Below are 25917 nucleotides of genomic sequence, written 5' to 3' on the forward strand. Positions count from 1 at the left end.
CCATGCTGAGGTGCCTAACTCTCCCCATGCTCAGGCGCCGAACTCAGGCTTTGTGAATCTTAGTGTTTTTTCTGGGTGCCTAAAAGTTAAGGATGGTGATGCTCAGTGTCACACACCTAAGGGTTTTTTTTGTGAACCTAGTTCTAAGTGACTGGCCCAAGGTCACACAGAGCAGGGACTCTAAACTAGGTCTCCAAAGCCTTAGGGTAGTGGGTTAAGAGCTGAGCCATCCTTCCTGTCTACTGCTGTTAGAAGAACCACCTTCATTTCACATGGATAATACAGCAATACCATGAAAGGCCCAGTCAGGAACCCTGATCCTATTGGGCTGAGCCCTGTTCAAACACATATAAAGTCAGTCCTTACCTTGAAGAATTTAGTCTAAGAATGGCATAAGGCATGCCTATTACTTGAGGCTGCTTTATAAAGTTAAAGGGTAGTTCGATTCCATCCTAGAGGTGGCTCCTCTTCAGCGGCAGGTGAAGATATTCCTGTGCATAGTTTGCATGTCAGTTGGTAAAGTTTATAAAGCATATTAAAGTCCTTCTGAATGAAAGGCACTACTGAAATGTAAGATCATTATCATAGCTTGGGCTGAGGCAGCTTTTCAATTACCTTGGCTTGTGCAGAGCACGAATGCAAGCCAGGTATTTGTGTACCGGTGGGAGTGCCTCCTCTCCCTCAGTGCAGCATTTACGTACAAAAGAGGAAAAAAACCCAAACTGACCAGCTTTTAAACAAAAAGAACCTAAATTACAAACCGAAGAAAAACATGACAAATTCTTTACTCTGGGCTGCTTAGCACATAATGCCTTGTGCGTGTCATGCACCGCTAATACAGTTTTCTTGCAATTCAGTTAAGCATGCTTGTGCTGTCTAACTGGACAGTTGGAGACACAAGTATTATTCAATCTTAAACGTTAACCTCATAAAATATTCAAACATTAAAAAAGAAAACCCAGCAAAACACAAAGTATGTATTATTGGCCCTTTTTGTTTTCAGTTTAAGAAGACAGAATTAAGCATGTGAAAAAAGCTGCTAATGATGTGTGCGTTTGGAGAGCATAACTAATTAATTTCCTAAAGGTCATAACTGCTATTTCCCACCTATTGCTTTGCTCATGTTTAACCTTCAAGGAGAAAGAATTTACATAAGAGGGGCATATTTGATGTTCTTATCAAATCAATCAATCTCTTCTTTTTTTCCAGGAGGAGGGCTGAGAACCACTGAGGGATAACCAGGTGGTATGATGCAGGCAACTCCACCAGCAATAAACGTTACAACCGGCTATAAAGATCAAATGACACTTGGGTTGGTTAACGAAAGCGATACAAGGGGAAAGTGTTGGAATACTGAGCATGGAAATTTACTGTGCTGAGCTCAGCTGATGGAAAAACAAGTTTCAATCAGAAAAGCGGTTTACTTCTGTCACCCCTTCTGCCTATCAAATGGAAAAAGGGGCCTGTATATAGAGAGAGGGTGGCAGAAAGAATAACAAAGTCTCGCTGAACGACTGGCTTCAGAGAAAGAAAACTGGCATTCAAATTCACCTCTGGAAAGTGTGGCTCTCCAGTTTGAAGGTTGTTTGAAGAATTTGGGGGCTGAAGGTCATGGTTGGAAGCTAGCAGGATCTGAAGCAATTCTAGGTTCCCACATTAAATGCTGAAAACTGCTAGCTTGATTCTACTGTGAAGCAACACCTGAAGTAAGTGAGAACACAGAGACCTAGGGGAAAGGCTAATTACAACCCCAGCTAGCCTATTATTTCAGCAATATATTGTAGACTTCAGAGAGAGAAAAGCAAGAGGGGCTGAAGAACTTAGCAGAGTGGATCTTTTAATAGCCTCAAGAAAAATAAACTAACTGTGTTTTGATAGGAAGAACTATTTTTTCATTGTTTTTTCTGCATTCCAAATTTCAAAGCTCTTTGGAACCTCTCCCTCCTCCCCTCCCCCCATCTATTTTGAAATATATCATTTTGCTCAGACGTCTATTTTCACCGTTTCTACGTATCTGGAAGTCTCTTGTTTTGAAACTATGGGCTCAGAACGAGCAACCCCCCAGGTATCTGTGGGTAATAATGACTTGCTTTATTTCAAGATACATTTATGATCGGGAAGTTCTTTGCCTTGCTCAGTTTTTCAAGTGGTAAAGAAAGATCGGAGCCCAACGATGGCAGAGAAGTGCGACTGTATTGCCAGCATGTATGGCTATGATCTGGGTTGCCGCTTTGTTGATTTCAGGCCCCTGGGCGTTGGTGCAAATGGACTGGTTCTGTCTGCGGTTGACAGCAAAAGCTGCCGCAAAGTGGCTGTGAAGAAGATCACCATCAGCGATGCGCGGAGCATGAAGCATGCCTTCCGAGAGATCAAGATCATCCGCCGGCTGGACCACGACAACGTTGTGAAAGTGTATGAGGTGTTGGGGCCTAAGGGAGCTGATCTGCAAGGGGAGTTTTTCAAGTTTAACACGGTGTACATAGTCCAGGAGTACATGGAGACTGACTTGGCTCGACTGCTGGAGCAAGGAACGTTGACTGAGGAACATGCCAAACTCTTCATGTACCAGTTGCTGAGAGGGCTGAAGTACATCCACTCAGCTAATATACTGCACAGAGACCTCAAGCCTGCCAACATTTTCATCAGCACAGAGGACCTGGTGTTGAAGATTGGTGACTTTGGGCTGGCAAGGATTGTAGATCAACATTACTCTCATAAGGTATGTGAAACGAAACCACTACTTTTTCTGCGTCAATCAGACTGCTGTCCCAAGGAGAGATGGGCTCAAACAAAATCCCCAGAACTGATCAGCCCCCACAAATTTTGAAGAGCTCAGCTCTGGATTTGTGTGCAGTTCTGGGCAGTGGACCTGATTCTGACTTTGATTACACTAGTTTTGCATCCATAGAATTCTATAGACTTCATTCGAGTTATTCCTGACTTAACACTGGTGTTAGAGAAAAGCCTGCATCTTAAGCCCACTCTTCCATTGCTGCTTCTTCAGCCTCTTGGCATCTACATATTTGTGACTGCAAACAATAGGACCACAGCACTTCTCCTAAGGGGAAACTACTTATTGTTCCTATTCTGGGCACCTGTTGCAGCCTTCTGTTAGTATTATGCTCTGTTTCTAGGAGATATTTCTGGGTGTCAGTGCATAGAACTTCCTCAACCCCCTGCACACTGCAGAATCATAGCAATCCATTTCTAGTGCATCATTTCTCAGATGCAGTCACCGTGGTCGTATGCAGCCACCACAGGCTTTTTTTTTCAGCTACAGCCCCCTGGGCAGTGACTGTGGGGGAAGGGGCTGCCTGCTGTATTTTGCTGTTGTAATTAGGGCACCTCAAACTTTCTGAGGTTTGTCCTATGTCAGGTTCTAATTCTGTCTTCCTATTCCAGGGTGAATGGCTGCTGTAGCTATGCCATGGAATCTTCTCTCTCATGCACTGTTTAGTACAGGGGTCGGCAACTTTTCAGAAGTGGTGTGCCGAGTCTTCATTTATTCACTCTAATTTAAGGTTTCGTGTGCCAGTAATACTTTTTAATGTTTTTAGAAGGTCTCTTTCTATAAGTCTATAATATATAACTAAACTATTGTTGTATGTAAAGTAAATAAGGTTTTAAAAATGTTTAAGAAGCTTCATTTAAAATTAAATGAAAATGCAGAGCCCCCTGGACCGGTGGCCAGGACCGGGGCAGCGTGAGTGCCACTGAAAATCAGCTCGCGTGCTGCAGGTTGCCTAACCCTAGTTTAGTGGCTGTTCAACAGATATTTGAACAGTGATTAGCGTGAGCCCAAAGTAATCCCAGACCTAACTACTCTTGGAGTACTTGAAATCTGGGGATGGATCTGAGTGCTTCAGGCTGCATACCAAGGAGCTGATTCTCCACTCTCTTCTGTTCCTTACCAGCTCATCAGCCAGGTTTGAATTTGGGCACTTCAGCACCAAAGCACATGTGAGCTGGAGGAGGTAGCAGCTAGCAGTAGCAGGCTGTTAAATTCTATGTGGCCTAGCTACTCTGGGGATGGGGACTATAACACACATTTCACAGTTGTGTCGTGCTTTCACCTTTCACCCCTAGGCAAAAGTGTGGCCACATCTGACTTTTCAATTCATGCTCACCGGTGGTAGAATTTTACACCCACTTTGCCTAGTGTAAGTGGCTTTGCAGGGCGCAAACTGGAGAAACAGGCCTTGGCTTTCTAGTCAGCAGGACACATTTGTATCACTTTTCATTCTTTAAGGTCAAATCCTGCAGGCCTGTTTCAGGCTGTGCTCTCCTTGGTTTCCTCTGTGTTACTCTTGGCCTGCCACAGCCCTACTCCTCTAGTCTGTCCTCTAGTCTGTGCCATCTTGCCAGAAAGGATTGTATCTGAGCATCCACTAGGACTTAGCTGAAACCACCAAACACATTTCTCTAACGCACTCAGCCTAGACTTTAGAGGTGAAATGGTGATAAGAACATAAGAATGGCCAAAATGGGTCAGACTAAAGGTCCATCTAGCCCAGTATCCTGTCTTCTGACAGTGGCCAATGCCAGGTTCTTCAGAGGGAATGAACAGAGCAGGTAATCATCAAGTGATTCATCGCCCGTTCCCAGCTTCTGCCAAACAGAGGCTAGCGACACTTCATAGCATGTTTTTGCATCTCTGCCTATCCTGGTTAATAGCCATTGATGGACCTGTCCTCCATGAATTTATCCAGTTCTTTTTTGAACCCTAGAAACACATACTGCACTTGGTCACTATGCAGTTCTCTAGCTCAGTGGTTCTCAGGGTATTCAGAGGCCTTCTAGGGGGTACATCAACTCAGCCAGGTGTTTTCCTAGTTTTACAACAGGCTACATAGAAAGCACTAGTAAAGTCAGTACAAACTAAAAGTTTCATATAAACAATTACTTGTTTATACTATACACTGAAATGTAAGTAAAATATTTATATTCCAATTGATTTATTTTATAATTATATGGTGAAAATAAGCAATTTTTCAGTAACAGTGGGCTGTGACACTTTCATTTTTATGTCAGATTTTGTAAGCAAGTAGTTTTTAATTGAGGTGAAACTTGGGGGTACCCAAGACAAATCAGACTCCTGAAAGGGGTACAGTAGTCTGGAAAGGTTGAGAGCCACTGGTCTAGCTGACCTCATTTGGGGATTTTTGTATGTGGAACAAGTATAGAATATATCATAAACTGATGTATCTAACCACTCTGCAATGCAGCCCCTTTTCTGCTTTATCTGAATCACTGACCAATGCACCGTGCATATTCTGGTGCTGTTAGTAAACTAGGTCTATCTCCCTTAGTTTTTCTTATGTCAAAAACATCCCATCCATCATTCATTATATATTTTATATTCAACTAAAGATACATATTTGCCAATCTGTTTGCCCCTTATCACAAAATCAGTCAGAACTTGATTCTTGTTGTATGTATGTTCTGCTCTGGTTAGCCTGGCAGTCCGACTAATTAATTCCTCTCACTTGTTTCTGAGATGAGACATCTAAATAATAAGACTTGGTTCTCTTTAGACTCCAGCCTATTAGGAAACAGAAAATCTGTCATTTAAGGCTTTACAAAGCACTATGTAAACTCAAGAAAACATCACAAATCCAACCAAGTAGATTGTAGTACCTGACTTGCATTTTAAGTGCCCGATTAATGGCATATAACAGTTTAAGATTCTTACATAACTCTCTAAGCAGGAGAAGCTGCAGCTATATAAAACACACCATCACCAAGTGTGAGGTCCAGACAACAAGCTCCTATCTTTTGATCTGGTGCAGCATGATCAATGTGCACCATTCATTCTGTAATCATATGACTAGTGTGTGTATGTGCCCCACTGCTCTCTACTGGAAGGACTCAGCTGTGTGTCATAGACCTTATACGAATTATAGCTAATGGAGATTCTTCTTTAGCCCAGTTGGAGCTCAGCAATCTGTCTGTCACTGTGAAGTTCAGCTGTACTGTGGTGTTCAGCACATTGACAAGTATGAAGTCCTAGGTGGCCACAGATTTACAATATCTGATGTTTACTGGAAAAGTATTTTGAATGGAGCTTAGGCAGAGATACCTTCATATAGTTAAACCTGGATTAGACTGTAAGATGTGTTGCTGCAGTATTTTCGCAATCCCTTCATGTCTGCTATTGAAGGTTGGTTGGGTTTTTTTGGGTCGGGGGGCTTCTTTTTTTTTTTGGTACCAGACTGGACCAGTTCAAACCACTCCACTGTTGAGAGCAGGATAAATGATCAACTTGTCTTAACACCGCAAATTGCAGTGCAATGCTTGTGCAAAGGGAATATCCTGTTACTGAGAACTGTGCCCATGGTACCTTGTTAAATGGCACTTTGTGCCCTTGCTGTACACTTTTACTGCTCCGCAGGAGCTGATCATAACTGCCTGACTAATCCAGATGAAAGAGAGAGATGCACAGAATGAGGAATGTAAAATATGTTCTGTGGGGGAGGGGGGAATGCAGGTAGTGATTTCCATGGGGGTTTATCTAACATCCCTTGCCTTCAGCAATGAATAATAAAAGCAAATCCCTCCGGACATTGCGTGATGCAACCCTCTGCTTGGGTAAGACAACGAGGAAGCAATATGCAGCCTAGGACTTGAAAAAGCTTGATGTTTAAGGCAGAGCTAGGACTTAATGCATCAAAGAACTGTCACTAGGGAGATTATTTCTCATGCTGTGGAGGGTTGTGATCTGCCATAGAATGAAGCCAATAGTAATGACATGTCGCTCTTACGGAGTGGATTTTATCTCTAGATCGCAAAGTGCTTTATGAAGGAGATCAGTATCATTATCCCCATTTTACAGGTGGGGAAATTGAGGCTCAGAGATGGGACTTGACCATGGTCACCCAGCATACCAGTGGCAGAACCAGGAACAGATTTTCTGAGTCGTTGTCTAATCCTCCCTTCACTCATCCACACTGCCTCCCCCCTCTCTCCCCCAATGAAGGCAATGTGTCCTATGTAGTCTGTTCAGCTTACACAGTAATGGCTTCTTATGTCTCTCCCACCAGGGATCGGTTCTGCCATTTTCATTCCCATCGGGCTGGATTGGCACCTTTCAGTTCAGGAAGTAAGTAATGCAAATAAGGGGCATTGTATAGCTGTGCTGACCCTTGAGCAGGCCTGGGATGGGTTATCACTTCTGATTGAACCCACTGAGTGACACTGCACTCTGTGAGTCATCCCACTGAAATCAACGGGGCTACTCATGAAGTCTGTTGTCAGTGAACCCAAGGGTAGCAGGATCAGCCTCTCTAAGGTAGCAGAGCCTGGCCTCTGGCTTTGTAGATACTTATCAAAACTCCATCCTTCTGCCATTGAGAAATTAAAAAATATTGCAAAAAATGCAAAGGCTGCTGTTTACACAGGGCCTATCTGCGCACAATGGGTGAAATCCTGACGTCAGTGGGAGTTTTGCCATTGACTTAAATGGGGCTAGGATTTCACCCCATCGTGCACTCCTTTTGGCTCTGCAGTGAGGGTTTGACAAGTAATATTTTACACAGAGTTGAGCTGAAAGGGTAGTTTCACAGAAATGTAGCTATGAAAGGGGTCCCCCTGCCCCCCGTGCTAAGGCATGATTAAGTATGCCTGTATGATCAGAGCAGTTGGTGCAAAAGGAAACAAGTGAAAAAGGGTTCAAGGCGCTAAATGTGGCTGTGGATCAGGGTTTGAATTTTAAATACCTTCGGGGTGTTGGGGGAGGTGGGTGTTCAGATCTTGTATTTCAGTTTGGATCCCTCTTTCAAAAAGCCACGGTAATTTCAATCTCTATTAGAAACATATGGTGAAAAATACACTGCCTGCTCTATTGAGGGTAAAACTGAGAGGGAAAGAAATGTAATTGTCTAACTTCAGAATGTGCCAAAAGGGGGGAGTGATGCCTGACACTGTACCTTATAAGGGAGAAAGCAGCAAAGATTAGAATGGAGCTCACTGTTTAAAAAACATTATTTTTAACCTACCACATCTATCTGGATTATACTTATTCCTTCTTACGTAACCAGGAGCAAACCTTTGAGATGCAATTATCTTCTTTCATTGAGGTCAAGGACCAAATAACGTATAAAGTCTCCCACTCCTTGGCACCTTGCATAGTGCATTATAATGCAAATACTGTACATTCCCTATTGGGAGACTCAGATAACAGCACAAAGGTGAACTACACAAATCTGGCATTAAAAAGGTTTCATGAGAAATCCTGTTCTGTAGGGTTTATAGGCTAGCGAGGTAGGAGACTGGCTGTATGAACGGAACCTATCCTCATTGCACAGATTTCTATTGTACTGTGCTGTACATACCCAAACTATCTGCCCTCTTATAATTAGCTTAAGGTTGAGTTAAACCAGGAGAACCTAGTTCAAACCGGCATGGTCTGTGCTGTGATCAAGGCTGAGAGGTTGAAGGTCAAATGCCCTTTTCGTTCCAGCCGGTGGAGTTAACCACTCATAGTAATAGAATAGAACTGTACGTCCATTAAATATTACTTAGGAGGACAAAGGGCAAGTATTATGCCATGGCCAGCTGAGGCCACACCCAGAAGTCCTTACTCAGAGCAACCTCTTATTTCCATCATTGTGGGTATTGCCGAAGTCAGGACAGTTTAAATTGGAGGTTGGGCAGAGTCTGTCACCTTTACTTCCATTGAGTAAGCGCCTTACTCCGCCTGATCAAAGACACTGCTCGGGGCATGAGGTACTAAGACATTGTTACAAGGGAGGCAGGTTCCGGGACTAGGAAAGAGCTCAGGAGTTGGACTTGGATATTTTAGGCCCTGCTTACCTGGGAAGCTATGCTGGTTATACAGGTATATTTATACCCGTTTAGTCCCATGTAGGGACTCTTCTACCAGAGTGTCCACACAATGGTTAAACTATTGTAACTATATCTGTTTAAATTCACAGCTTAGCTTAGACCAAGAAAATGTCCCTGTACAGAAAAGGCCTTAGCAGCAGAAAGCAAGGGAGGATGGGGGGTGGAGGGGTCTTCCCCTTAGAATCTATACATGGTTCTCGCCATACACTGGCAGAAAATGTGGTTCACAACCAGAGGTGAAAGTAAGCCGGTACGACCCGGTATGGTGGACCGGCAAGAGCTGGTACTCTGTACCGGACCGGCTTCCTCAGGTGGCAATTTAAAGGGCCTGGGGCTCCCACCAGTGGCTGGAGCCCCGGGCCCTTTAAATTGCCGCCCGAGCCCCGCTGCCGGAGCCGGCGGAGATTTAAAGGGCCCGGGGCGGTAGTGGCGGCTGGGACCCCTGGGGCTCCGTTGGCAATTTAAAGGGCCCAGGGCTCCACTGCGGTAGCGGTGGCTGGGAGCCCCTGGCCCTTTAAATCACTGCCGGAGCCTTCGGCCGCCGCTGCTACCCCAGGGCTCCAGCAGCAGGGCTCAGCTGGTGATTTAAAGGGCCCGGGACGCCACTGTGGTAGCGGGCGGCCGGAGCCCCGGGCCCTTTAAATGGCCCCCGAGCTCCAGGGCTCCCAGCCACCTCTGCAACTGGTAGTTCCGGCAGTGATTTAAAAGCCCCAGGGCTCCCAGCTGCCACTACGTCAGCTGGAGCCTGGGGCCCTTTAAATCTGGATTTAAAGGGTCCAGGGTTCTAAAGGCCCCACCTCTTCAGGTTGAGGCCCCGCCCCTTCTGGTTGAGGCCCCACCCCCTGCTCAGGACTCCAGCATATCAGTAAGTCCTTTAAGTTACTTTCACCCCTGTCCACAACTGCCTCTGTAGCACCATCTGTCCTATCCCTGGAGAGCTCACTGTGTTGTGTTAGATCCGTATACAGGAATGGGGTGTTCTGGGGGCAGGACTGAAGAGCTGGTAGGAAGAGTTTACCACACAGACCTTCCTTCCTAGAGCTGAGCCCAATGACAAGAATCTGAACCTTTGCTAACTTTTCTGGGAAAACCTTCTGTGGTTTGAATCTTCCCTGACTTTATAGGATGGAAGGTCCCAAAATGGTGGCAGATGGATAGTCCTTGGGAGCAGGGCTGATGGTAGGGTATCATTATTGTGGGGGCAAGTGGGTATTTTGGGGTCCCTGGATGTTGCTGTTTTAAAAAACAAACAACCTTCCAGGTGTTCAGGAACTAGTCAGAACCCTGGAAAATCTTGGAGTTTAAGAGCTTAAAAAAGTAAAATGTGGCTACTGTGTTACTATTTTGCTGTGATTTATAATTTTGGTCTTTCTGACCAGAATCAGAGTCACCTTGAAGATTGTTTGGTGGTACAAATGTCCCGCCGGTGGCACCAGGCCTGCTTGGGAGCAGTGTGAATGTGCAGGGAGGGGAGCCCCGGGGTCCATGGAGGGTAAGCAGCGTCTTACGTGCAGAATGCTGTGTCCTTCAGCTAATCCGAGAGATCTGAGGTCTAATGCCTGAACCTGTTGGTTTCATCAGGGGTGGGGGAACAAAGCCACCCCCCCCCCCGATGGAATAATCTGGGAAGCTCAATAAGGGCTACATTACAGTTTCCCTTTCCCACTCTCGCAGACCCTGGGTTTGCATGGGAGGAGTGACCCAGCTCCAAAAGTGGAACCTTCTCTAAAGCAATTACTGAGTTATATACTGTAGCCTCCTCTGTGCAGCAATATATTCACAGACAGCTACAGCATCCCACAAAGTAATCTATTTAAGGTACTGAAGTCAATTCCACCCTCAGTTATTAAAACAACACATGCTGTATTTTTGCTGCAAACATACTTAATTCAGCATGGCAGTGTCTTGGCAGTTAAGCCATCCCAATGGGTAGTAATCCTATATGCTGCTCTCTGTTCATGATATCATGTTTTATCTATGCTACTGATCACCCATCTTTCAAGGCACTGCTGTTTTCTGGCAGCCTCTCTTGCTAAGTTTTCTATGGGAAGCGGTAGGAGAGAAGGAGCTGTATCAAATTCATCTGTGATGACCACTTGCTAGATTTCCTGTGGCTCTTGCAGCATCGTCTGCAGTAGAGCTGATGGAATTTTTCATTGAAACCTTTTTTTTTAAATACCAATTTGCCGAAACTGAATATTTTCATGGGTGCTGATGAACCTTTCACTGTGAGAGGATCTCAGGACAGGATGGAATTTTTGGTCAAAACTAGAGTGAGCGAGACGAGTGGGTCAGGTATCCAGCTGGGATTTAGGAGAGTTCACATCTTTGCTGCTGCCTGATTTAGAGCAGGGGCTCACACCCATGTGTCCCTCATCCCAGGTGAGTTCCCTAATCATCACACTATTCTGGGATCTTTCTGGTTTTTCATGGAAAATGGTTCTGTTTTTGTCCTGATGCAGGAAAAAAAAATTAAATCTGAAAAATTTTCACAGAATGGGAAAATAGCTTCCCACCCAGCTGTTGTCAGCTGTCCCTTGCAAGACTTCTGAATCCAGGCCAGGCCAGTGGTCACAGTAGCAGCACAGGCTGGGTTTAGTTAGACTGGCAGCGATTGAGCCAGAGAGAACTAAGGATCCTGTCTGTGTCCAACAGCCTCAGTAAAGAATCCCTTTTCTGTACATTACAACAGAGTCCTCTCTCTTCTCTACCACTACATTGGCAACAAGGATGGTGTGCTGGACAGCTGGCTGCTCTGCAGTAAGTTAGAGATACTATAGGTTGACCTGCTTATGGGGATGTTTACTGTATGAATATGTTGGTTTAGCTTAATAGTAAGTTGTTGGGCAAAACAGCAACAAGTGAAACAATAGCTTGAGATAAGCTACCTCCTGATAACACTTCAGGGTGGTTAAGAGACAATGCCTGAGCTATTAACAGTGAAGATCCTTTATCTGGGCTCCAGCTATGTTACAAAGCTTGCTTTGCCAATGCTGGGAACCAACAGATCAAAGAAACTATAAACAATTAAAGACACACTCTGTCCAGAAGTCTTACTTTGTTTGAAGAGTTAATGCTTCCCCCAGAGTAATGGAAACACAAGAGAGTTAAGATCTTGCTGAATTAAGGGTCTGATACTAACTGATTTCAATGGGAGCTAGGGATGCTTAATGCCTCATGGCCTCAGTCTGTGGCTTTGCAGTATTAGTGAAGCCTGGTTGAAATTTAATGAACATTCTCTATCGGACGCTGCAAAACTTCGTTATCTGTGCTGCTGGGATATTGCAAACCCTACAGCACATGCTCCTTGCTCTAGCTGTCGTGCTGCTAGGTCCTGCTGTTTCCTTCCATATTTATCCTTCCATTATCTGACCTGCCAAAACATGCAGTTCTTCTCCATATGATCACAGATTTCTGTGATCAAACTGAGAGCAAAAATATCACCTCTGCTGACAAGAAAATACCCCCAACTAGTTTCTGGTACAATTACTAGTTAATTGTGCAGTAGGTCAATAGAGTAGGATGTTGTTTGTTGCTCTTTAACTGGGTCCTTCTGAGCATGAGAGTTGGTCTCTTTCTTTGCAGCTGCTGAATTTATCCCTGTGGCAAGGTGTAAATGCGCTCCGGCATGCATGGGATTACTCCATTCCAGCCCATCACACGGCTGATCTGGGTGGGGTTCTGAAAGGAAAAGGGGAAATGATGTAAGGTGGCTATTGCAGAGGAAGGCTGTGCCTTCTCCTCTGCTGCTGGCTGTACCTGGAAAGACCTTGGGTGGTTATTTACCCAGTGGTTTGAGTTTTGAGTCTTGGTTTTGAAGTAAAACAAGCCCAGAAGAAAGGGATGTGCAGTGACCTGTAGTTGGGACTCTTCTTTTTCCTTCCCCAGCTGGCCAGTCTGTACGCTGCCCTACAGCCCCTTCCTCAGATAGCATGTTATTGGCAGAATAGGGAATAGAAGCCAAGAATGCACACTACCAATCCCTTGGTTCAATCATTGTACAATACCACCTCCCAGTCCAACAAGAGGCTCCTACCTTTAGAAATAGGTGTTTTGGCCAGACATGTACAAAGCAAATGCCTTTCCTCTGGAAGGGTAACTTCTAAAAAAAATCAAATATCAGAGGGGTAGCCGTGTTAGTCTGGATCTGTAAAAGCAGCAAAGAGTTCTGTGGCACCTTTTAGACTAACAGACATATTGGAGCATGAGCATCCGATGAAGTGGGTATTCACCCACGAAAGCTCATGCTCCAATACGTCTGTTAGTCTATAAGGTGCCACAGGACTCTTTGCTGCTTCTAAAAAAATGTATTCCAAATAACACTGTGCTGCGTGAATATGGAAAATAACTGACTTAAAGAATATCATCTTCCTGTCAGAGTACAAGATAATGATGGTTGTCTAACCACTTCTGTAGCAGAATTACTGTTATTCGCACGCAGTTGTGCGTTGGATTAATAACAGCCAGTGCTGGCGGAAAGAGAGACGCCGGGGGTCAGTGCCTCCTCGTGGGATATTCCTTTGGAAAATGCCATCAGGTTAACACCTTCTGATTCCCTCCTGGTGTCAAGAGATTGTGATGTTGAATTAAAAACACCCTGCTCTGCAACAGGAAAACAAAGCACATAAAATTCAAAGAGTTAGGATTCCCATGGTAGGGCAAAATCTGTATTGAACATGTGAAGGGAAAAAAGAAAGGAGCCACAGGTATTACCAGCAATATGGGGCTATTGCAAGGGGATTCTCCATCACTGACAGTTTTAAAATCAAGATTAGCTGTTTTTCTAAAAGAGATGCTCTTGTGCAAACAGGAATTAATTCAGGGAAATCCTATGGCCTGTGTTATACAGGAGGTCAGACTAGATCATCACAGTAGTCCCTTCTGGCTTCATAATCTGTGAATCTAGGACAGGGTCTGGCATAGGAACAGAGGCCTGTGTGCTATAGATTAACTGTTGTGTTATGAGCTTCCAGCACAGATACACTCTGGAATATGTTAGTTATTTGTACAGTCAGGTGATGGGGAGGGCTGTATTTGCCAATCAGAGGAGAGGATCGTAAGCGTAAAGCTAGTCATAGCGATATGACTCTGCTACTTATGTTATATAACATTTTCTATATGCCAAGGGAATTCCCATCTGAACCTTACCTCCATCCCTCCTACAGGCAGTTGCGTAGCACTAGTGGGTGTGTTTCATGGTTGCTATGTCTAATCTGAGGCTGAGTAGTGTTGTGTCATCAACAACAACATTCACAGCCTCCGTTCTTTTAGTGCTCTGTCCCATTTCTAAGGGTCACTCCCTGTGGAAATACTGAATGAAGCAGCAACTTTCCCTGAGCATCCCCGGTTAGTCTGAATTGCTACAAGGACCAGGATGCAAGTGGTAGGCACAGCACTGTCTGACATGAAGAGGGTCTGTAGTCCAGTGGATAGGCCCCCTAGACTAGGCTGGAGAAAACCTTTTGTTCTAGTCCCAGTTTTGCCTCTGACCTTCTGGGTGGCCCTTAGACAAGTCCCTTTGTTGGTCTTGTCCATTTAGACTGTAAGTTGTTTGGGGCAAAGACTGTCTCATACTATGTGCCCATGTTGATTGGGTCCATTAGGCTCTACTGTAATATATAATAATAATAATAAATGCAACCCACAGCTGCTATATCTGTAGGCAGTGAACTGCTATAAAAGATCTGTCAGGTCCAACCCCTTAGAGGCTAGTGCAGAATTGTTTCCCTTAAAGAACATTTCACTTACAAGACTCCATGACAAGAAAATTTCACCCTTTAGTGCTTGTTTTCTGGTGATTTGTCATCGCTGGAATGTGCTTAGATTGATGTCTAGGATCTGAGAACTTGCACGTTGTATATCAATCACTTACCCTAAAAGACTGCAGCTGTTCCGACCAAATGTGTCTCCGGTCCAACCCCTCCCTCCCTTGTAGCCCTCCAGCTGAGTAACAAAATGGCAGATAATAGCTACTGCATATTGTGACTGATGCTGTAAATACAGTTTTTAAAAAATCAGGCTTAATAATAGTCTTTTCCTGGCAGTGTATCTTGTTTATATGAATTACAGCAAGCAGGCATTAATTAGGATAATTCTATATGGAAAGGGAGCGCGCTCCACTACTGGAAGATGCCGGTGGAAAAAGCTGGTCGCGTTCATCATTGAGAATGATCAATGACAAAGAAACTCATCTATGTGTCCCTCTAAGCATTTGTACAGTGCTTATCACTGAGGTATTCTTCTGATTCTTTTCAAAGGTACTCACGCATCAGATAATTAGATGTTTCAATTAACCAGAGAGATGAGCTCAGGATGCAGAATTCAGACTCATGTCCGGGTCTCCAAATTCTGAGGCTGTTCAGATCTGGAGTCTTAAATCTCAGCTCAAGTTACTAAATTTCCCCCCCTGGATGTTGAGATATTTGCAAATGCTTCTGCCAGAGAGAGAATATCAAATCTAGTAATGGTGAATAATTAACTCTGAGTTCATCATCTTGATCTCGGGCCCTCTCCCTTCCCACTGCTCTCACTGATACTACCTCTTCAGTCTGGTCATCTGAGCTCCTTCTGTCTTATATCCCAGCAGTCACTACATCCTCCTGCTGCTCCTCCCACTAAAAACATCAAATTTATCCTCCCCACTGGTGCCTACGCCAAGCCTTTTCCATCTATCCAAAACACAGCCAAGACCACTTTTTCCCTTTCTTAAATCACCAGCTTCCCTTCTGTATTCCCATTCAGTTCAAGCTTCTCATCTTCAGAGTACTCCACAGTACCACTCCTACATCTCTGATCTCATTGCTTCCTACATCCCTCCTGCACTCAGCACTCTGCTCAAGTCTCCTTAGCATTTCTCTTTGTTTCCCTTATTCATTCCTGATTCTGTGCTTTCTTGCAGGCTGCCTTTGTATTGGCATTTATCAAACAGCCTCCCTCACTTTCAGATCACCTTGAAATGCTACAGATGAGTCACAATCAAAATCCAGCATCCAGACACCCCCCCAGACTCAGAGGAAGAGGAGAGTCTGAAATGGAGGGAGGGATAGCTCAGTGGTTTGAGCATTGGCCTGCTAAATCCAGGATTGTGAGTTCAATCCTTGAGGGGGCCACTTAGGGATCTGGGGCAAAAATTGGTCCTGCTAGTGAAGGCAGGAGGCTGGACTTGATGACCTTTCAAGGTCCCTTCCAGTTCTAGGAAATTGGTATATCTCCAATTATTACCTAGATCTGGATTTCAGAGTCAGGGCACCTTTTCTATAATGAGCAGAAACAAACAGCTCTCAACTCCACCATCCCATTGTCCATGGGATCAAAATCTGGATTTGAATTTTACAGTTTAGGCCAATTTCTACTAAAAATCACAGAGCAGAGTTGGGAAAGAACCCAAGGGTCTTGACTCCAATCTCCATCCATTATATCACACTCCCTCCCTCTCATGCTACATCAGTTGCTTAACCTTAAAGACTGATTTATTCTAACACGAGAACATCTAAGGCTCAAATTTTCCAAAGAGTTTAGCACCCGCAATCAGGGCCAGATTTGAACCAGAGCTCAGCTCCCATTAGGGTACTTAAATTAATGGCTGGGTCTTCCAAAAGAGCTCATCCTGTTGGGGCCTCAACTCTTTCCAAAGTCAGGTCATAAGTGTCCCCCTGGGGGCTACTGGGTACCAAGCACTGTAGGAAATCTGGCCCCAATTATAAGAGCTGAGCACTTGATCATCTGGCCCTGAGCTCATTTGAACATCTGGCCCTACAATTCCAGATAAAATCAGTAGAGGCTGGAGTTGCTCAGAACCACTACAAGCCAAGCCCAATGAGTTGAAGTCAATGGGAAGTGCACATGCATCCAGAGGTGAATTTCAGGCAAAGATCCAAAAAGATGAATCCAAAGATCCAAAAAGTTGGCAAGTTGCTGCAAAAACATTCGATTCTTCCCTTCTCTCCTCTTTTCTTTATTTTATTTATTTTAATATTTTATGATGGGTTGAATTAAAACTTTAAACTTTTAAGCCCATGAGTTGGTGTGTGAAGGCTCTATCCCTGCCATTTGCTACAGCTGAAATTGTCTTTGTTTTGACATCTCCACTGATGCTTGTAAAATGTCCTGGTATGGCTCGTCCTTTAGAAATACCAGTTTTCATGATTTAAAGGGGCAATGTCAAGTTCGTTAGGCCTCAAAATTAACACACTTGGTCAGGTAGCAAGTTAGTAGCAGTTCAATGGAATTACTTTTTAAAAAGCAAAATATATTTTAAAAACATTGAGATACCAAATAATTAACAGAAAATTGTGTGGACTTTACATTGCCCGCTCTGCCCTCTTCTCTCTTTGAATCTATTGGCACTTTATCCAGTGATCTCAGAATGCTGCCAAATTTCTAGAAATCTGCCAACCGCTCCTAATGACTTGGGTGTGGTAGTGGGAAAAGGGCTTGTAATGCTTGTTCTGTGTCCATTTAAGATTATGAAAGAGAGGGAGAATAATGGTGTATTTATTTATTCATTGACCCATTCATCTCGCAAGCTGGAGTTGGCTTTGTGGTCGTTGTCGTCTTCTTAGCGTATGCACAACATGTCTCCGATGGCACACGACTAGGATACATCACCAGATTTGATCCCCTGGTTGGATCATTAGCTTGCCCGGCCCGGGTCGCGTACTGACGGGGAGTGCGACGTAAATGCTGATTTGTCCCCCTGGCTTTGTGGTTAGTGCTGTGCTTGGAGTAATAGGCCTTCAAGGAGAAATACTGCGTCTTCTCTACTCCGCGTGTGCAAGGCCTGGACTATAAGGAGGCTTGGAAGGATAATTTTTGTTATCAGTAAATGTCAGTAGACATCGGTTTCACCATATACACAAGCTGACAAAAAATATTTCCATCAATAAAAATTGAAGTGTGCAGATAGGCAAAGTAAGGAAAATGCTGCTTGAGAACTTACCAGAGTTCGATATAAGTATATTTAAATGATTATAAAGCTTCACCTTTGTGAATCTCAATGTCTACTGTCATTAAATAATTATTGTCTGAACCCCTCCCAATTGCCCACAACTGTGTAAATTTAAATCAATAAAAATTTAAAAAATGCTTAAAAATAAACTTTGATATTATTAGTTGACATTATAAAAAAAAATGGAATTCTGCCACTATAGCGGAACTGTCAGGGTTTCCCTGTGAGTTCCAGAGATGCTATACAAAAAGACTGCATCCAGAGCAGTGCTTAAGGGTAGCGTACTCTGCAGTAGCATGGAGCAGTGTGGCCGTTGGCCAACCAGGCCGTGACCTACACAGCTCCTGTGCCCAGAAACCTCAGGTAAGACAAATGTATCCCTGACCATTACCAGAGTAGCAGTTGTTGGATGATAGCAGAGGTGCTCTGCAGGCCAAGAAGAGAATTTCATTCCCACTTCCTTTTTGTATGTCGCCGCCACAATGCCTGTGTACTGAAGTTTCATGTTGGGTGGTAAGGATTCCATCCGAGGAGCTCAGAGGTGAGAGAGGGAAAAAATAACATCAAGTTCATTAAGAGTGAATGATTAATTCAACTTAGTTTCATTGGCACTGCACAAGCAACCTGGGGAGAGGAAAATCTAGTTCTGTTTGATTCTGTAGAACCTCCACATGCCTCTCTCCTGACAGCAGTGTATCAGGTTAAAAATACTACAGGCAAGTCTCATCTTATGCGGGGGTTTTGTTCCGTGGTTAGCGCGTAAAGCGAAAACCACGTATAGTGAAACGCTCATTGAGTTGAATGGCGGGCGGATTCACTCGCACTACAGATGCAGTTTTTATATTGTTGTTTTTCTTTTTTTCCCCTGTTTTTGCTGACCGCGCAAAGCTGAATTTGCACATGTTAAATGCGCCTAAGATGTGACTTGCCTGTACACACTGTGCTAGAATGATCACACCTTCAGGGTCTCACGTGGCTGTTAGATGTTGTGTGGAATCAGTAGATTTATACAAATAAATATTTTTTAAATGTCAAAGATATCATGAGTTAGTGGCTCCATGGACCTGAGTTTAAACATGTAAATCTGGATGTTGGCTCAGTTTTGCAGCTGTTTTGATCTGGGGGACTTGGTTATATGGACCAGCAGTGAAATCTGGACTTTTCCATAACTGGGGGTGGAGGGTGGGGAGGAGGGCCCTTTCAGACGTGGTTTTAGTTCAGGCCCATTTCTGCTAATTAGCTGACCAATTGCTGCAGCCTCTTTAGCCTAGCTGGAAAATTGCTGTTTTGGAACTTGTGAACATTTGGTTTATTTTCAGACCCTTGGGCAGTCTCATCCTGTTAACCTCTATGGGTCATTTAGTTCCAATAAAATCCCTGCACCAAGGTCCCTGTTGGTTTTATCATTTGAGAAGGATAAATCACAGGTTGCGTGGAGTTGTTTTTTATGAGTGATACGATTTCGGTTGGTTTGTCCTGGCCATCTCTACCACATTCTGTATGGTAAGGAAACCAATTAGAATAGAACAAGAGTACTTGTGGCACCTTAGAGACTAACAAATTTATTTGAGCATAAGCTTTCGTGGGCTACAGCCCACTTCATTGGATGCATGCAGTGGAAAATACAGTAGGAAGATATTTATATATACACAGAGAACATGAAACAATGGGTGTTACCATACACACTCTAAGGAGAGTGATCAGTTAAGGTGAGCTATTACCAGCAGGAGAGAAAAAAAACTTGTTGTAGTGGTGAGTCCCTGTAAATGATATGACAGGGTACTACACTTTCAGTCTCTTTTGCAAGTTCCTTACTCCTAATACTTGCGAATTTAATTATGACTTTTATTAGCATGAATTTGCATTTAGCAGGGACGTAATTACCCTTGTTAAGGGAGACCTTTTGGTAACTTATTTCCAAAATGTCTTTAAATCTTGCAAGTTAAAGCCTCTCATTTGTTGTGCACTTGCTAATGGGTCCAATATAATTGTTCTCCGCTCAATCAAAACAAAATCTCAGTTGGTTAATCATGAGGAAATCTTTAAAATAGGAAAAAATGGGACCTCTCCCAGTTACAGGGGTGGAACCCAGTGCCCTCACAGGTAAATAAATGTGAGCAGATGGCTTTATTAAGAAGGGGGAAATAACTGGAAAGAACATGCATTTTTTTTCATCCCTTTCGTGTGTTGTTCTAATGATTTTATATGCCTGTGTTGTCTTCTGAGGTAACTTAGCCAGCACGGCTGAACAATCTCTGCAGAACAAATATCTACTAAATAGCTAACATTTGGTATTCTGGTGGTCCCACTGGTGCTGTCTTCAAGTACTGCCTATGCCCTACATTCAGACAATGCCAAGCCTTGATTGCATGTTTGCACTTGATGGATGAGCCAGCCCTTGGCTGCGCTTGCTCCTCTGGAACATGGTGCTCTCAAGAGCACAGACTTTGTTTATTTTTTATTTTTTCCCCTTGCCCTTGTTGTTCCTTCTTTTGACGAAGCTTATAATAGGCCGGGATAATTAAATAAACTGATTCCGTAAGCCAAAGAAAATGAGAATACATGTCACGTTTTTTAAGAGTCATGCAAAATGACATTTTTATTGTGCTTTGCTCTAAGCCAGGAACAGTGTTCGGCCTGTAAACCAGACAAATTCAATTTATCACCCACTCTTTTTTAAAAAATGCTTTAAAAAAAAAAAAAGCTGCCGTGGAATCAATCTGCTGTTGTATCAGCATTATTCCAAAAGCTTTTATTTGTTTTTATTTCAGATTCCCTCCCCCTCCCTTTGCAGTTCTTAGAACCAGGAACCATTCCAGCTTTTATTGAAGTCAATGGCAGAAATCCCACTGATTGCAGGAGCTACAAGCTGTCATATGAGATTGGTACCTTGTACCCATCCTTTGCTCTTTACATACTCCTCAGAAGGCTAGGGTCCAATGTCAGGTACACTATAACTCTGGAGTAAGTCCAATGAAGCAGAGTTGGCTTTGGGTCATGTGCTTGCAGGGCTGCCTGATTTGTGAGAGCTAGAAAAGTAAAGGAGAATCTCAAATTTAAAAAACTTCTCACCATTTCTCAGCAAAGTGTTTAGTGAGGTCTCACGCTGGTATGATTTTTCCATTATTCCAGGGATATTAACTAGTAAACTATGACGTGATCAGAACAAAACTACACCCTAGGGCAGGGCGGGACAGGGGGAGAGAGAACAAAGTACATTTGTAATTCAGTAACCTTGATTGCGTGTGTGTATCTGTTCACTTACTACATCACAAAATTTCATTATGTGCCATGTGCCTCCCAGTCAGTGTGTGAATTAAAGGGATACGGGGGAAAAACACACTTTTCTCTCTCTAATGTGTTTTACCTTCTGTTGTTGTTACAAGAAACACCTAAAATTACTGGTTTCAGAGTAGCAGCCGTGTTAGTCTGTATCCGCAAAAAAAAAAAAAAAAAAAAAAAAAAAATTAATTTAGAAGAACTTATTTAAGCATTAGCATGAAGCTTTAAGCTAAAGATCAAGAGAAGAGAAAAGCTCATGTAAAAGCTCATGCTTAAATAAATTTGTTAGTCTTTTTTAAGTGACAACATACCTAAAATTACTGTAGCTGAAAGATTAGAAAGAACAACTGATATTTCAGTTTTTCTTCTATTGTTTGACCCTACTTTGTGTGTAGTCATGTCAGAGGGTAACTTGCCCTCTGAGTTAATTGGGAGCTCAGCCAGGCTCCACAAGGAGGAATGAGGCAGCTCAGATTCACCTGGGACTAATTAATTTGCTGAGTAATTGGGAAGAAGTTAATTAGGCAGAGAAGCATCTGGGCCTGATGAAAGGAATGTTCCACTCCCTCCTCCCCTCCAAAAAAACCCAACAAAAACAAAAACCTAGCCCTGTGGCTGGACTTTGCCACGGAGCAGCAGAAGCCCCAGATGAGAGGAATGATATGCTGTTCTGAAAAAGGGTTGTTGTGGTTTGACCACTGGGGGTTAATTCAGCCCTCGTCCCTCTTGAGCTAGAGATGCTGAGGTGGAGGCCTATTTGTATGATGATCTACCTTTGGGTTAAATAAACTAGACAGACCCCTGATGGAGTTCTGTTCAATACACATAAGCTTCATGGGACTTACTGAAAGCTCACTAGAGGAAACTGAGTCAGATATTATGGTGATGCTGCACTGGGCTGCCCGGGGGTGCTGCAGGGGTGAGGGCCCCCACCACAAGTCAGTTTCACTATTTTCCTGTAGCTAATTAGTCAGTTTCCCATGTTGTTTGTGTGGATCTTGACCCAAATCCTCAGTTATTTAAGTGCTTAACTCCCATTGAAATCAATGGGAGTCTTGCGTCTAAATACCTTTGAGGATCTGGGCCTTCAGGCATAATAGTGGCCTAGAAGGGAAAAAATAGGAAAATGACACTGTAAAATTACATAATAATAATAATAAAAATATGGGGACACCTGAAACTACTTTTAAATAATCTATTTTTAAATTATCTAGATTTCAAGTTGACAGTGTATCTTAATGATACTCCATGGTATATTTCAGCTCCAAAATGTGAAAGTTTGAGAAAGTTATGATGTATTCAAAGCGTGGGGTTATTGTGGAAACACATATGCCATCTTACTGTAGAGTTTGCTATTGCTCCGCCATGGTTGTGTGTGCATATTTATATTTCATGTGGTAGGGCTCATACTAAACCGCATTTGTCTTGCATCTTTGCCAGTCTCATCTGAACTCTCCCCACTGATCTACTTCTCCTGAACCTACTTCTAATGCAGTATTCCAAGCCTCTGAGTACATTTAGACCACTGGACCTTGGAGCTGTGGCTGACTGTGAACACCAGAAAACCTTAGGGTCAGGATTTGCCCCACGAAAGCCAAATGGTAGAGGCAGCTACACTGTGAGATGGAAGCACAAGTAACTGAAAATGACTGAATGGCTGAACATTTAAATGCAGTATCTGCTTTCCAGAAACATAAAGACTAGTCACTCTCGAAAGATGTATTTATTGCATAATATATTTTAACAGCTCCACAGCAGTTTTATAAGAGCAGCAAAGAGTCCTGTGGTACCTTATAGAGTAACCGATGTATTGGAGCTTTCGTGGGTGAATACCCACTTTGTCGGATGCATGAGACGAAGTGGGTATTCACCCACGAAAACTCATGCTCCAATACATCTGTTAGTCTATAAGGTGCCACAGGACTCTTTGCTGCTTTTATAGATCCAGACTAATACGGCTACCCCTCTGATACTTAGCAGTTTTATAGTCCATTATGAGAGATTAGCCAGTGTGTTGCATGATAGGTTGCTCTCTTCTCTCTGAGCAAAGGCTGCCACTTTGAAATGCCACTGCCTAGAGGGTACAGTGATGAGCGAGTGATTTCATGTACATCAGGGGTGAAATCCTGGCCATGCTGGAGCCAAAGGGAGTTTTGTCACTGACATCAGTGAGGCTAGGATCATGGTCCTCCCTAAAGTGTTTTAGGTATTGTTACATTCATAGCTACTTCTTGTGGATAGTATCCCACCTAAAAATGTATCTTCTGAGCCTCTTCACTCTGTGCCTTCTCTGTCTGCACATCCGTCCTCCTGGGGTGGCGAAGAGAGTCTAAGTGACGTCTGTTTTTCGGAAGAGGAGGTTAGATGGTAATATCAGAAAAAAAGGCAGACAAGGAAGAGGCAAGCATTAGCAGCAAGTAACCTGGGGCAATTTTGCAACCCCCTATTAAGCAAGTAGTTCTTGTTCACAAATTGCATTAAAATAAATGAGACTCAGAAAGGGTTTGTAGGATCCAGGCACTTTGGCTGTGTGCCCATGCAAAGATAGAGAAAACTTAAGTACACCAAAAACTACAGAGGATTAAAAACCTTTCTACCTTGTCAGTTTTGCTATAACTATCTAAACTCTGACACAGTACATCTAAAATCTAGCATAATTATCTAAGGCCAGATTATTTAAACCCTTATATAATCTTCCTACAACTGAGCAAATGTATTGCCTTGGGAACAGAGGTTAAGCTATGATAACATTTCTCCATCTGCAGAGCTGCATGTAGTTCTGGAAAAATACAGGGGAGCGGGGAGTTCATCACGTTTTTCAAGGGTATGTACTGTATCATATAGCAACTGTCACATTGAATCACCATGGGAATGTTGTGGCTACACATGCCAACCCAACTTCAGCCCTGTCTGTGAACACAGAGCAATCCATGCATATGTCTTTGGTTGGTGATATTCTATATGAGAATGGATGCTTGTGCCTTTTTTGGACAGGAGGCTTTTAGTGCAGTGCAAGAATCTAGCCAGTGGCCTTAACCATCAGATCCCTATAGGTGGGTGGTTCATAGATTGGATGGCCAGGAACGACTGTTCTGATCTTCTAGTCTATCCTCCTGCATAAGACAGGCCACGGGACTTCCTGAATTAATTCCTTCTTCCAGCCCAGATTTCATGTACATCGGGGTTGAACTAGAACATCTCTGACAGAAAACCATCCAGTTTTGATTTAAAAACTGCCAGGGATGGAGAATCCACCACAAGCCTTGGTAACTTGTCCCCATGGTTAATTACCCTCCCCGTGAATAATGTGTGACTTATTTGTAGTTAGAATGTTTCTAGCTTCAGCTTCCAGTCAGTGGATCTTGTCATAACTTTATCTGCTACATTAAAGAACCCTCTATTATCAAATTTCTATTCCCCATGTTGGTTTTATAGATTGTGATCAAGTCACCCCTGACCATTCTCTTTGTTGGCGGGATGTGTTTCCTGTACAGATGGGGAAGGAAGTGAGGCGACTTTGTCGTTCAATATCTGAAATATTTGAATGTTAGAAAACGGTTTGTAAGGAACAACTTTGAACAAAGGCTTAATTTATATAAGTGTTAACGGAGTGAGGTTGCATTTTCTTTTCTTGTATGGAATCCCACAATGCGGCCGTTCACTTGCGTGATGCACCAAAACCTCAGGCTGAGATCTGCTGCCATAGAAAAACTGTTCTGCATCTGTTCTTGTCACTTGGGGAAAACACTCAGTGAAAGGACAAAAAGCGAGACGCTCAGTGAAGGGAGTAACTGGGCGGGGGACATAAAACCAGAGTGAAGGAAGCAGTAAAAGCAAAGATCACGTGCAAAATACGCATCACAAAAAAATATGTGAGGTGGGGGAAGCAAACATTGAACAGAGTTCCATTTTCAGTATTAGTTTATTATTTGTGGTGCTTGGGAACCCCAGTCATGGGCCAGGACCCTGTTGTGCTAGGTGCTGTACAAACACAAAAGGACTATCCTGGCCTCAAAGCAGGTGGAGACTGATCAGGGAGGACAAGGAAGCCATTAAGGACTCTAATGCTTAACTGAAGAGCCTGTTTGTTAGAAGCATTGAGCCCATTGATGAGTTTAGGTGCTCAGCACCTCTCAGGATCATTATTGTATGGTAGTGACTAGTGCCCCCAATCACAGACTGGGTCTCCATTGTGTTAGCCACTCTATATACATTTCAACACATTCAAATTTGGTATAAAACACACAAAAAATTAACAGTGAGAACAGGCTACCAAGGGAAGTGGTGTGCTAAAGACTGTTGCCTATGACAGATCATTGAGATGGCCTAATAGTCCCTTCTGGTATTAAACTCTCTGAAAACAGATATCAGGACTCCATTGTGCTAGGCTCTATACCAGAGGTTCTCAAACTTCATTGTACCTCGACCCCCTTCTGACAACAAAAATTATTACATGACCCCAGGAGGGGGGACCGAAGCCTGAGCCAAAGCTGTGGGTAGTGTAACGGAGTACACTGAGGCAGTTACAGCTTGAGTGGCACCTTTGCGACTTCCTGTTTCTGAGAGGCGGGCATTTGTAGGAGATCAAGCTGGGTGGTTTCTCAGTCAGGCAATGTCTCACCTGAATCATTACCACTCATGGGAATTAGAGATGGCTGCGACTCATCCAGTCCCTCTGCCTGCCTACGCAAGCTTGTTCTTCAGTGGCCTCACCCAGTCCTTTGTCCAATCTAGTTTGAAGTGCTCCAAGAGACTGTTCTTCCGGAACTTCCTTTGGGAGGCTGCACCATAAATTAGTAGCTTTTGCTGTCGCAAGGTTTCCAATGATATTTAGCCCAAGTTAT

General features: G+C 43.5%; 1 protein-coding gene across 7 annotated transcripts in view; it reads left to right on the forward strand.

Moving 5' to 3' along the window:
* Positions 1 to 25917, forward strand: part of MAPK4 (mitogen-activated protein kinase 4) — a 145511-nt gene that overhangs the window by 74665 nt on the left and 44929 nt on the right. For 5 of the 7 annotated variants that reach the window (XM_039545835.1, XM_039545840.1, XM_039545833.1 and 2 more), the window contains one exon: positions 1210 to 2719. The exons of the other annotated variants lie outside the window; for them this stretch is intronic. In XM_039545835.1, coding sequence (XP_039401769.1) covers positions 2174 to 2719 — 546 coding nt within the window. In that variant the 5' untranslated portion in view covers positions 1210 to 2173. The remainder of the gene's footprint in view (positions 1 to 1209; positions 2720 to 25917) is intronic. 7 annotated transcript variants of the gene reach the window in all.

This window comes from Mauremys reevesii, linkage group 6 (assembly GCF_016161935.1).
Source record: "Mauremys reevesii isolate NIE-2019 linkage group 6, ASM1616193v1, whole genome shotgun sequence".
Classification (NCBI taxonomy): domain Eukaryota; kingdom Metazoa; phylum Chordata; order Testudines; family Geoemydidae; genus Mauremys; species Mauremys reevesii.